Source organism: Protopterus annectens, chromosome 13.part0 (genome assembly GCF_019279795.1).
Source record: "Protopterus annectens isolate FY-2018-M chromosome 13.part0, PAN1.0, whole genome shotgun sequence".
Taxonomy (NCBI): domain Eukaryota; kingdom Metazoa; phylum Chordata; order Ceratodontiformes; family Protopteridae; genus Protopterus; species Protopterus annectens.
Window position 1 is genome coordinate 1,184,513,621 of NC_056747.1, and position 13,657 is coordinate 1,184,527,277.

At 43.8% G+C, this 13,657-nt stretch overlaps 1 protein-coding gene across 1 annotated transcript in view; it reads left to right on the plus strand.

The window, feature by feature from the left end:
• Positions 1–13,657, plus strand: part of CDC27 (cell division cycle 27) — a 2,763,676-nt gene that overhangs the window by 1,894,096 nt on the left and 855,923 nt on the right. The window contains exon 19 of the mRNA XM_044055179.1: positions 7,729–7,937. Within this exon, the coding sequence (XP_043911114.1) occupies positions 7,729–7,937 (209 nt within the window). The remainder of the gene's footprint in view (positions 1–7,728; positions 7,938–13,657) is intronic.

A 13,657-nucleotide genomic window follows, 5' to 3' on the forward strand; every position in this document is an offset into this window, starting at 1 on the left:
ACAAGGAAATAGGAAGTGGACACATAACGAAGGACACGGACACAGAAAGAAAGAAAAGGAAGGAAAGGAGGAAAGAAAGGAAATATGAGTGAGAGAGAGAGAGAGAGAGAGAGAGAGAGAGAGAGAGAATGGAAAGAAAATATGGAAAGGAGGAAGGAGGTGGTGAAGGAGAAATAAATGACAGAAATGGAAAGGAGAACGGAGAATGAGACAGGAAATGAATGGATGGACAGATATAATGAAGGAATGGATAGAAATATGGAAAGGAGATAAAGAGGAAGGACAGAGATATATATGAAAGATGGAGGAAAGGAAAGAACGGAAAAGGAATGGATGAAGGAATTAGTGGAAGGAAATGGAATGGAAATGAATAGTGGATAGGGAGGAGATGAAATGGAATAGTAGGGAATGAATGGAAAGATGGACATGGAGGGAATGAAGGAAAGGAGGAAAAGGAAAGGATGGAAGAGACAGAAGAGCCGAAGGAAAGATGGAGGAGTGGATGATGGGAAGGATAGAAGGAATGGAAAGGAAAGAAGGAATGGAGGAGAATGGAATGGAAAGAAGGAGGAAGAGAAGGAGGAATGGAAATGGTGGATGAATGATGGAAGGAAATTTAGTGGAAATGGGAAAGGGACAGAAGATGGATGGAATGGAAAGGATAATGGAAGGCTCACATGGCAGACAAATGCATTCAGGGCAGGTGGAGCCCAGGACAAATTCTCCTGCACATCAATCAAAAAGAGATGCTAGCTGTACAGAATGCTCTGACAGCCTTCAAATACCTAAACCTTCCAGGACAGCTGCTGATAAAAACAGACATCACCACAGTTATGTGGTACCTAAACAATCAGGGGGGAACCCATTCTTACCCACTTTGCAGGTTAGCCATGACCCTGTGGGACACGGCCTTGAGCAACCAGGCTCATCTATAAGCTCAATTCCTGCCAGGCAAACAACAATTCACTGGCAGATGACTTAAGCCGAAATCCCCTAGACCCACATGAGTGAAAGTTGGAGCCCAACACCTTCAGCCTTCTAATTCAGTGGTGGGGGACACCAGAGGTGGACCTCTTTGCCTCCACCGAGAACCACCAGTTGAGCAAATTCTGCACCAGGAACCCTCACAGCAGGGCCTGGAAGGTGGATGCCCTTCCCTTAAAATGGGAAAACCTCTCAATTTATGCCTTTCTTTCTCTGCCTCTCCTCTTAAAAGTACTACTCAAGATCAAACATGACAGGCCAAGGGCAATTCTTATTGCCCCAGACTGACCATGCCAGCACTGGTACCCACTCTTATGCAGTCTGACAACAGTGCTACCCTGGCACCTTCACCAGACACCTTCCCTGCTGTCTCAGCAGGAGGGACAGATTTTGCATCCACAGTTGCAAATCCTAAACCTTGCAGCCTGGCTTATCCTCTGAGTACACCACCAGCAACCCTCGGCAAACAGGTGCTGGATGTCATTCTTGAGGCCAGAAGGCCTAGTACTAGGAAATCCTTTGCTGAAAAGTGGCAAAGATATCGTTCTTGGAATCATTCTCAAGGAAAGGACACAGCATTGCCCTCCTTACCTCAAATCCTAGATTACCTAGCAGGGCTACTCCACAGAGGCCTATCCTTCTCCTCTGTTAAGATTCATGCCTCTGCCATCTCAGCTCATTATAATACTGAGCCACCTCTATTTACTCACCTTCTCATCAAACAGTTCTTGAGAGAGGCTAACAACTTAAGGCCCCCTAGGACAGCACATACCCCTGCCTGGGGCCTTAACTTTGTACTGGAAAAGCTCACGCTTCCCCTTTTTGAACCTGCTGCTTCTGCAAAGTTAAAATTCCTCTCTTTGAAAACAGCCTTGCTTTTAGCCATAACTTCAGCAAGAAGAGTGTCTGAGTTACAGGCACTAATGGCTGTGGAACCCTTTATTATTTTCCATGCTTACAGGGTTTCCCTCAGGGCTAACCCGTCCTTATGGCTAAGGTGGTGTCCAGTGTGGCTTTAAGCATATCCATCCATTTATCAACCTTCTTCCCTAATCTTCAGAATAAAGAGGAAAGGATTCTGTACTCCTTGGATGTGCACAGACAGCTCAGGTTCTACCTTGACAGGACTAAACCTTTCAGAAAATCTGACCAGCTGGTAGTCAGCTTTGCTACAGGAGCAAAGGGCAAGGCCACTTCTAAGCAAACCATTTCCAAATGGATAGCACACTGCATCCATTTCTTCTACAAGCACCATGGAAAACCTACCCCACAGGGGATCAGAACTCATTCCACTAGGGCTACTTCCACCTCTACAGCATTTCTCACGGGAGTCCCAACTATGGAGATTCTGGAAGCTGCAACCTGGAGTTCTGTACACACCTTCAGCAAGCATTGACACTTTCTATTTTTTTTCTAAATCCAGAGCTGGATTTGCTACAGCAGTCTTACAAGGCCTGCTAGCCAGCCCTAACACTTTTTGACTGCCTCCACCCTTCCTCAGCTTTGGGAATCAACCCAAGCGTGTTGACTGCAACAATAAAACATGAAGAACATAGTACAGTTGTGTACACTTAACATAAATGTAGACGTTTGAGTGTATTCACTGTTGCAGTCTTAGTTTCCCTTCTTCCCTTCAGCCCCCTGGTTTTGTCTATCCTTCTACCTATCCTCTCTGTGGCCATTTTTAATGGCAGTGGTATTTAATTTACTGGTGGTGTTCCACACCATATACTAGCTTCCTATTTGGGGGGCTCCTGACATTTGGGGCGAGAAAAACTGATGTAATGGCATCGGCTGCTTGTTTTATTCCCCCGATGACGTAACGTCATGGAAGAGGCAACAGCATCCGATGCAGAAATCCCAAGACTCTGGTATTCGGGCTGACTGAGGGCTACCTGCAGGCAGATAACCCAACTGTGATGACTGTAGCAGTGAATACTCTCGAAGATCTACATTTATGGTAAGTGTACATAATTGTACTTTCTTGTATTTGAGCAAGGCTAAATTGCTGTAACATTTTGTTCAGGGCAGTCTCCCTTCCTGTAATATGAGACTGACATCACCAACAATAACTTTTAGGTACACCTTTAAGTAACATATGTTGCAGAGTCTTTTGTAAAAGAGAGAGAGAGGTGTGTGTTGGGATGTAAACTGCAGTGGTCCACATATGGGTATCCCCAACTAATGTGATGTGAGAGAGAGTACCCATTTGGATTTCCAGTCATCTGCAGTATGAGAATTAGTGCAATCCACAACTGTATTTGAAGTATTCCTTTTGATAAGAATTGAAGCACTGCCACAAAATATAGGGCCTGGTCTTTTGTCCATAGACACACACACATGTAAATCCTGTATGCTATAATCTTTCAGCCAAGGGTTCTGATAAAGCAAAACTATCTGCATTTTCTGTTAGCAGCCATGCTTTAAGACTTATTAGTAAGATTGTATGCATTAAGGCAAACAATTTTAAGGTCCTTATTTCTAATTGACAGCTGAATTGAAGGTTGTCCTGGGTTTGAATGAATATTGTTTGAACATAAGTTTGGGTAGAAGACTGTGGAGTTTTGAGAGAAGATCCTTAATTTTTGGGTTGAGTATTGGTAACCTCTGTAGGAACATGAATTGTAATAGAAATTGTTTCCTAGTAGCATAAGTTTATTGCTGGTATTGCTCAGTAGATTGGGTATTCTTATTTGGCAGTAGTGGGAATGAGCAGGCTGCAGGGTTCCTGACCTGGTTGAGAAAAAGGCAGAGTATCTGTAATGAATAGACTGAATGCTCAAGTGACAGACAAAATATTAAGATGACATGCTAAGTAAACTGAGATTAACAGTTGGCATTATGAAGTCTGCAAGGTCTTAAAAAAGATGGAAGAAAAAGCAAAATCTTTGCAAACAGTTAAAGATTTCTTGCAGGTCCAACCATCCAGGTTCAGCAGGCATTGTCCCACCAAACACTGGTCCTTTCCTGCTCCTCGCTAAGCCAGTTCAGCCTAGGCCCTGGGGAAACAGACCCCCCCCCCCAGACAGCAGCCACAGGGCATGCAGAGATCTAAGCAGTGGACTACCTCCATTTCAAAACCAGGGAGTTCTAAGCCACCCCCTTATGGTAAGAACTCACAATGACTCACCTACCCCAGCCCTTCCCTCTGCCCACCTTCACTTACCCTAGGAGGAAAACTCTCCTTTCACGCAAGCATCTGGGCCACTATTATCAACGACCACTGGGTTCTGAACAATAGTGTCTCAGGGAGACATATTTTCCTTCCACACCCTTCCAACCCAAAAGGGTTCCTAGCTCTACCACCTAACCAGTGGGCAGAGGCTCAAAAGCAAATCCTTTCCCTTCTCTCTATGAGGGCAGTAGAGCACGTTCCTGCAGAACAGATAGGCCAAGGTTTCTACTCCAGACTTTTTCTGGTGCCCAGAAAAGAGGGCACCTGGCACCCCATCCTTGATCTGTCCATTCTAAACATATTCCTGGTGATCCCAAAATTCAAAATGCTCACCCTCCAGCAGCTGCTACCCATGCTCTCCAAGGACGCATGGCTAGCCACCCTAGATCTAAAAGAGGCCTACCTTCACATTCCTGTCTGGGAATCATGCAGGAAATATCTCAGTTTCAGGGCAGGATCTCAACATTTTCAGTTCTCTGCGCTTCCCTTTGGCTTATCTACTGCTCCCAGAGTTTTCACAAAATATCTGGCCAGGGCACGGCCTTTGGCAGACAAAGAAGTATTCAGATTTACCCATACTTAGACGACTGCCTTATTCAGGCAGACAGCCAGGAAAAGCTGCTCAAGCACATGGCCTTTGTAAAGAGCCTACTAACCTCCCTAGGGTACACAATCAACAAAAAGAAATCCAAACAGGCGCCCACCCAAAGGATTATCTTCCTGGGAGCAAGCCTGGACACAGCATCCCAAATGGCATACCTTACACCAGAGAAACAAATTTTCCTGACAACCTACTTCTCTTAACTTGCCACCAGGCCCCAGCTATCTGCATGGAAGATCCTGCAAGCTCTGGGGTTCATGGCATCCTGCATACTACTCTTTCCATATGCCAGACTGCATATGAGGAAACTTCAATGGTACCTAAAAAGCCTTTGGTGTCAACACTCTCAAGACCTGGAAATTCTTTTACTTATAATTCCTTGCCCCAGAAAAGATTTTCTTTGGTGGGCAACAGCATGCTCCCAGAACAGGGACTGCCTTTCTCACCACCCTCACCACAGATGCATCAGACTATGCTTGTAGTGCACACCTGGATGGCAGGTGCATACAGGGCCAATGGAGCCACAGCAAATCCCTCTGCACATCAGCCAAAAAGAGAGAATGCCTGTCCAACATGCCTTGATAGCTTTCAAACCCCTTCTATCTCCAGGTTCTCTCCTGATCAAAACAGACAACACCACTGTGATGTGGTACATTAACAAGCAGGGAGGGTCTCCTACTCTCTATGTAGGCTGGCCATGACCCTTTGGCACACAGCCTGTGCCATGCAACTACACTTGTTAGCGCAATTCCTATCAGGCTCTCTCAACGATCTGGCAAAACAATTAAGCAGAAATCTTCTGGACCTACATGAGTGGCAGCTCAGCAGAAGAACCTTCACCCTAATAACTCAAAAATGGGGCACCCCGAAGGTCAACCTCTTTGCCTCCCACACCAACCATCAGCTCAGCAAATTCTGCACCAGGGAGCATCACTGCATGGCTTGGAAAGTGGATGTCCTGTCCTTCCCCTGGTTCAATCTACCGGTCTGTGCCTTTCCTCCACTACCTCTCATCCCCAGTGTACTGCTCAAAATAAAGGAGGAAAAACCAAGGACCATTCTTATAGCTCCAGACTGGCCTCGCCAGCACTGGTACCCCTTGCTGCCCAGTCTGCCCCCACTGCCCTCATGGCATCTTCTTCAGATTCCAAACCACCTGACCCAGAGGGAAGGGGAATTCGTGCATCCCCAATTGCAGACACTCCATCTGGGAGCTTGGCTTATTCCCTAACCCCGAACCAATCTGCCAACCTCAGTAAACAGGTTTTAGATGTTATCCGTGAGGCCAGATGCCCTAGCACCAGGAAGTCTTATGCTGACAAATGGAAAAGGTTCTGTACCTGGATCCAGGTGAAGCGAGCTAGTATGGCACAGCCCTCCCTTCCTCTTATCCTGGATTACTTAGCTGACCTACTACACAGTGGGCTCTTTCTCCTCTATAAAAATTCATGCATCTGCTATTTCTCCCACTGAGCAGCCCCTTTTCACACACCCTTTGATCAAACAGTTCCTAAGAGGGGTTAGCAACTTGAGGCCACCCAGAAGGGCAACTACCCCAGCTTGAGACCTTAACTTTGTATTGGAAAAGCTCACCCTGCCCCCTTTTGAGCCAGCTTCTTCTGCGGCGCTAAAATTTCTCTCTTGGAAGACAGTATTCCTTCTGGCCATCACTTCAGCCAGAAGAGTCTGAGCTGCAAGCGCTCATGGCTGTGGAACCCTTCATCATCCATGCTGACAGGGTGTTTCTCAGAATTAACCCATCCTTCATGCCCAAGACAGTGTCCAGTGTGGCTCTCAACCATTCCATTCATTTGCCCACCTTTTTTCCTAATCCCCAAAACAAGGAGGAAGGGATTCTGCACTTTCTAGATGTGCACAGACAGCTCAGATTCTGTCTAGACAGGACTAAATGCTTCAAAAAGTCTGATAAATTGCTGGTTAGCTTTGCTACAGGGACAGAAGGCAAAAGCCATCTCCAAAAAGACCATCTCCAAATGGATAGCACACTGCATCCATTTCTGTTACAAAAAACATGGAAAGTCTCCCCCCAAGGGGGTCAGGACCCATATGACCAGAACAACCTCCACCTCTGTAGCTTTCCTCAGAGGAGTCCCACCAGGGACATCCTGGGGGCTGCCACCTGGACATCTGTTCATACTTTTACCAAGCATTACCACCTGCCTCTCTTCCACAAATCCAAGGCTGGGTTTGCTTCTGCAGTCTTGCAGGGCATTTTAGCCAGCCCCTAGTTTCTTTGACTGCCTCCACCCATTTTCTCAGCTTTGGGAATCAACCCAAATGTGATGACTGCAACAGTGAAACATGAGGAACATAGCACAGTTGTGTACACTTACCATAAATGTAGATGTTCGAGTGTATTTACTGTTGCAGTCCTGGTTTCCCCTCCCTCCATCCCTCTTTATTCTCTTTCCTTACAAGGGACATATTGGTGTTTACTTTCTATAGGTGGGGTTCTTCCACCAGAACCTGGCTCCTACTTGGAGGCTCCTGACAGGTTAGGGCAAGAAAAACTAATGTCATGACGTTGGTTGCCTTACTTTATACTACTGATGACCTGACGTCAGTCCTGAAGGGATGGCAACTGACGCAGAAATACTAAGTCTGTGGTATTCGGGCCGGCCGAGGGCTACACTTGCAGGTGTAACCCAAATGTGATGACTGCAGCAATGAATACACTAAAAAAATCTACATTTATGGTAAGTGTACACAGCTGTACACTGTTACATTTGTGATCTTGGTATTTTATACTGTTACTATACTAGAAACTAGTTTTAAAATTTTGAATAAAATAAATGTTTTAAATGACCGGGAGGGACCTGAAGCCCTAAGTATGTTAAAGCATCAGAGCTGTAAAGATATTGATTTTCTTAAAATGTAAAAATGCAAAGCAGTTTTTAACTGATTTGTTTTTCTTAATTGATTTTAATCAGTCTTTCTGCTACAATAGGCTTGGTGTGCTGCAGGAAACTGTTTCAGTTTGCAGCGGGAACATGACATTGCAATCAAGTTTTTCCAGCGAGCCATCCAAGTAGATCCAAATCATGCATATGCCTACACTCTTCTGGGACATGAATTTGTGTTAACAGAGGAACTTGACAAGGCCCTAGCTTGTTTTAGAAATGCAATTCGGGTTCATCGTCGCCATTACAATGCTTGGTATGTAGTGTCTTGTCTTTTTGATCAAAATGGTGTTTGATGCCTTTAGTATTTTGATCTTTAAAAAGAACAGTTGTGCAAAAAATATTGATGCTATGTAATGTTACCATAAAAATGCCCCTTTGTATCATTTGGATTTACTAACGAGTTGAGCTGCTTTGGTTTGGCCATTTCTTTAGCCATGTTCTTTCAGAAGGATGATGTTGGTCTTCTGCTAGTGGAGGTAGTGACATAGTTGGAACAAGGCTGCCACATGTAACCAACATTAGCATCCACCCCATTCAGCTTTTTCTGTTGAGGGAGCTGTCAGTTACTTATGATTATGAGAATTTACTGTTTGCGCCTCTTAATTGTTTTGTATTCCTTATCTTTTGAAAAAGAAATTGGAATGGATTCATTTTGTCAAGTTTCTTGGTTGTAAGGGTCTGTTTTCCTCCTCCTTAAATCAGTAAATAAGTCTTATGAGGTAGGCAAATACACCCAAAGACTGCCGTGCACATTGTCTTTTTTGTTTGAGGTCTAGCCATGATAACAGACCATTGAGAGTTATGCCTGAAATGCAGCAAAAGTACCATGTTAAGAAGAATTAAGGCTTTGCCTTTTTGTGACATTAATAGGTTAAAAAGGCTTGACAAACATTCTGAGAAGCACTTTTAAATCTAAAAAATCCTTTAAAACAAAAGTGAAAGGGATAAATCTGGTTAGCAGATAGAAAGAGTTAACTGTGAAGATAAGCATAAGAAGTCTGAGACCTCATCCAGTTTTACTGCAAATAAGGGGCTGCCACTACTAGAGTAACTAAGCAAGTCTGTAAGCCACCTAAAAAGAGCTCTCCAACATTGCTGCATCCATTGTCCATTGGTCCTAGCTTCAGAGTTGCAAGAATTATTCTTCAGATATAGAAAGGCGACAGGTTTTGTTGTTGTAGACCTCCCCCCCAGAACATCAAAGTACACTTAAACTCCACTGTGTTTTATGGAGGAATTGTATCACTGCCTCTTACTAAGGCCTTTTTACTTTCTCATTTAGTTATGGCACAAGGCTTTCATTACTAAATATTTACTAAAGAATATTTTAGGGTAGCTCAGGAAGCTGCTTTGCAACCAATGTCCGTTACCATCATTCAGCTTCTAAATCAAAACTATAAGAACCTTCAGTACTTTCAAAGGTACAGACAGGAAAAAGGTTGTGGTCACCATCTCCAGTGTGACCTGGAGAGGATGAAGATTTTTAAATGTCAAGGATTTTTCTCCTGAGCTACATGACGGTAACATCATTCAATATTCCAGCTGTCCACTGAAAATTTATACCGTTTGGAGAGGTGGTTATTTTGGGGGTATTTTGGATGGGCTTTTGAAAACCCAGTCATCTCCTTAAACATAAGTACCTGGAAGTGATGAGGATTAAGCAAAGTGGTTAATTCCTTCTCTGTCTGTCTCTCACATTTTTATACATCTGATTGTCTGTTGTTAGCACTTGGACATCAAACCCATACTCCAGAAAGGGGTTAGTCATTAATTAGTGAAGACTGACCATAATTTGGTTACCTTTACCCTCAAAACTTGAAGAACTCAACTTGCAATTTCATGCAAGGCTTTTAGTATTATTTGGTGGATAACCACTTTGTTTAAACATTGCTTTTAGTTCATAACATTCTTTGTTAAACTGTTATCTGAAAAAAATACTGGAAAGGTGAACAAATTGACCCTTTACTGTTGTAAATTTCTGTTTATATGGATGTCAACTTGAAAAATAAAGATTAGAATAAGAAAATGTTTACTTCCCATAAATGATTGATAAATAACACTTCCCAAAATTTTATAGCCTTACCAAGCAAATAGTTTCATCTTCAACAAGGTACGTAAACCTTAAAAAATTAGTGGTGGACTCTAAATATCCAAAGTCCAAAAATTCTTTCCATAATGTAAAACTAGTCAAGAAAGATGATGTACATGACGACGATTTTTGTACTCAGACTTCGAAGCAGTTTTCCCAGTAATGCAAAACAGTGTTTGAATAAGTAGAGGCGAGCGCATCTCCCATTGCAACTCCCATCTGCTGGTGTTAGTACTGGCCTTGAAAATCAGTATATTTACAAGTTAATGTGCTTAGAATCTATGATAAGTCTTAACATCTCTGTCTGACACTTTCCAGTTGTCCCTCTACTAGGCAAGTTATGTGTCATCTGGCATGGATGTAAATAAATTCACTACATTTATAGTTATAAATAACACATCATTATATTCCTGATTAATAAGTAGGCATATAAAATGTGCCATGAATCTTTCATTACTGTATTTCCACTGTTAAAGAAATCTCTAAGTCTATAATCAGTAAATTTTAGAGGTTCTGTCCTTGATCCGGAGACTGCTACTATAGGGGGTAAAGGACAGTTTCCTTGGTCTTTATATATGTACTTGCAGGATACCCGATGTTGCAGGCATCATCTTAGTGCTCACTAATGAAAAATCGTATTCAGATTTTGATATACATTCTTGCCCTTCTAAAAATAATTAATTCAAGAAGCACTTATATTTTGAAAAGAATGTTAATTTCATTTTCAGAAGCTTCTTCATATACCGTTTCATTAGTTAAAGGTGACGTCAGTCTAACAGAGTAACAAATAGTATCTGTCATCACAATCCCACCAGCCGTGTCTGGTTTCATAATTCAAAGATGTTCATCATGTTACCCTGCTGCAGTCATCACACTTATCCTGTCGTCAGGCGATCGTCAGGCGATCCCGCAGTCGGCCGGAATTCCAAAGTCTTGGTCTGGCGTCGGGTGCTGTCGCTTCTTCCCTGACGTCAGAGCGCCAGAGGTATATATAATGCATCCGACTCCATCTTCTTCAGTCTTTCTTGCCGCGCGGTGCCCGAAGAAGCAGCAGTTCGCAAGTGCCGGTCGGCCGACTCCTGAGATTTTCGAACTCGAATTTCAGACCGAAGTCTTCAATAAAGCTAAGTACCCCATTGGGGAAACTTTTCTTGCCTCAGACCGATGTCAGAAAAAGTTAACAATTGTATTTCTTGTGGGAAGCAAATGCCTCATAAGGATTTTCATTCTTACTGCATACCTTGCCTAGGCCCAGACCACGACGTCACTAGTTGTCATTTTTGTGGTAGGTTTAATAAGCGTACTATAAAAAGACGCTTTGATTTCGCACGACACTACTTCGGTAGAAAATTTAACTACACTATGCCGTTGGAGCAACCGACTACCAGCGTGCACAAAAAACGCAAGGATAAGGACAGGCAGCCTAGACCCAAGCCAGACTCCAAGCCCTCGGCTGGTACGGTCTCCGGTTCACCGGTCTTCAGTGAGGCTCCAACGCAGCTCCTGACTACCGCAGATCTGGAACCTGCGACAGCTTCGGAACTTTTGGCGGAAAGTACCAGGCCGACGCAGCCATTTTGTTCAGCCCCTACCGACGACACTGCTGAAAAAGATGCCGGTGCTGCAGAAACACCTTCGGTTTCTGAAGGCGTGTTCAGACCGACGACGCTCACCATTAAAACGTATCCTAAGACGAAGACTCCTATTAAACCTAAAAAGACTGCACTTCAGTCCCCTGTTCAAGGCCCCATGCCTAAGAAACAGATGCTCAAAATGGCTGAAGATTTGATCTCTTTAATCAGGGGTTCCCAACCCTCTCTTGACAAAAGGCCTAGACAAGAGGAAGATTATGCATCCTCTGAACAAGTATCTATTTCCTCAGGCTTCTCAGAGGACCAAGATTACTCCTTCTCCCCTTATGAAGATTCTGATGCTGAGGATTCCATTCCCTCAGCTTCTCCCCCTGAAGACTACTCCTTTGGGGAAACTTTACACACTATGAGGGAACATTTTCACTGGGAAGGTCAGGACTACTCTGACTCAAAGAAAAGGCACAGAGAGTTTCTTTTACTCCCCCAGCACAGACCACTTGCCATCCCCCCAGTTTTAGACATTGTGGATGATGTTTACTTAGAATCCAGTTTGAACCCAGACTCTCTGCCTCCTGCTCCGGCCAAACCTGACAGATACTATAGAGTGCCTGATTCCCACAAATTTCTTTACAAAAGTCCTGTTGCTGATCTAGAGACTATCTCCCAGGGTCCCAAAGGGGCTTAGGCTTCTATGGCTAAAAATCCTGTACCCTCTGAAAGGGACTCCAGAGCACTAGACAGGTGGGGGAAAAAGGTTTACACCTCAGCCACTCTAGCTGTGAGGACACTAAATTGCCAGTTTCACATGCTAAAATATCAGCAATTTCTAATGTCTCAGTTAAAACAAAAAATGAGTACACTCCCTCAACAGTCTGAATTGAAAGAAATGCAGGATATGTTGCATGCAACTGAACAGGTGGGCAAACATACTCTACAATGTGGGTTTGATTCTTTGGAGGCTTCCTGCAGAGCAGCTGTCACTGGGTCTGTTATACGCAGGCTTGGTTAAAGGAACAAACTCTGCCTGATCATGTTAAAGCTTCTAGATGCTCCCTTACAGCAGGATGTTCTTTTTGGAGTTAAAGCAGAAGTCGTCTTAAAGAAAATGGAGGATAAGGCAAAATCTATGCACAGAGTCAAAGATTTCCTACAGGTACAGCCCCCTCGCTTCAGCAGAAATTCGCCAACAAAAAATTGGTCCTTTCCAGCTACTGACAGGCCACAGAGGGGTAAATACAGACGTCCAAGAGGCAGAGGACAACCACAAGCCCAGTACAAACCTTGACAATGGGGCACTGCAGCGCAGAAGGGAGGAGAAGACAGGTCCTAAACTACCAAAAGGCAAACTCAATGACTTGCACCTCATCTGGCCAAGCAACACTCTCTTGGCAGCCCACTTGGGAGGAAAACTCGCACTTTTTTCAGACAACTGGCACATTGTCACAAAGGACAATTGGGTCCTAGACATAATTTCATGAGGATATAGATTCCATTTTCACACCTTGCCAATGAAAAGAGGAATGCCAAACTTGCCACAAAATCAATGGGCAGAGGCACAAAGACAAATTACAGTTCTCATGGACATGAGAGCCATTCAACTGGTACCTACTCGAGAACAAGGCCAAGGATTTTACTCAAGACTCTTTCTAGTTCCCAGAAAGGACAATGCCTGGAGACCAATTCTGGACCTTTCAATTCTAAACACCTTCTTATAAGTACCCAAATTCAAGATGCTATCACTACAGCAGCTTCTTCCCATGTTGGGCAAGAAAGCATGGCTAGTAACGTTGGACCTCAAGGAGGCATACCTGCATGTCCCCTATCAGACAAAGTTGCAGAAGATACCTCCGTTTCATTGCAGGTTCAACCCATTACCAATTCTCTGCACTGCCCTTTGGCTTATCTACTGCGCCCAGGGTCTTCACAAAATGCCTGGCACCGGTAATTGCATACTGCAGACAAAGAGGAATTCAAATATACCCATACCTGGATGACTGCCTCATCCAAGCAGAAAGCAAGGACATCCTCTTACAACATCTGGCTTTTGTAAAACATCTTCTAAGTTGCCTGGAGTACACAGTAAACGAAAAGAAATCAAAACTAGTACCCTCACAAAATATGACATTCCTGGGTGCCAGCTTGAATACAACGGCCCAGAAGGCTTATGTGACGCCAGACAAACAACTACAACTGACTCAATATTTCAAAACAATGGCAACAAAGACCCAACTACCTGCAAGAAAAATTCTGCAGGCCTTGGGCTTCATGGCATCTTGCATACTTCTAATACCA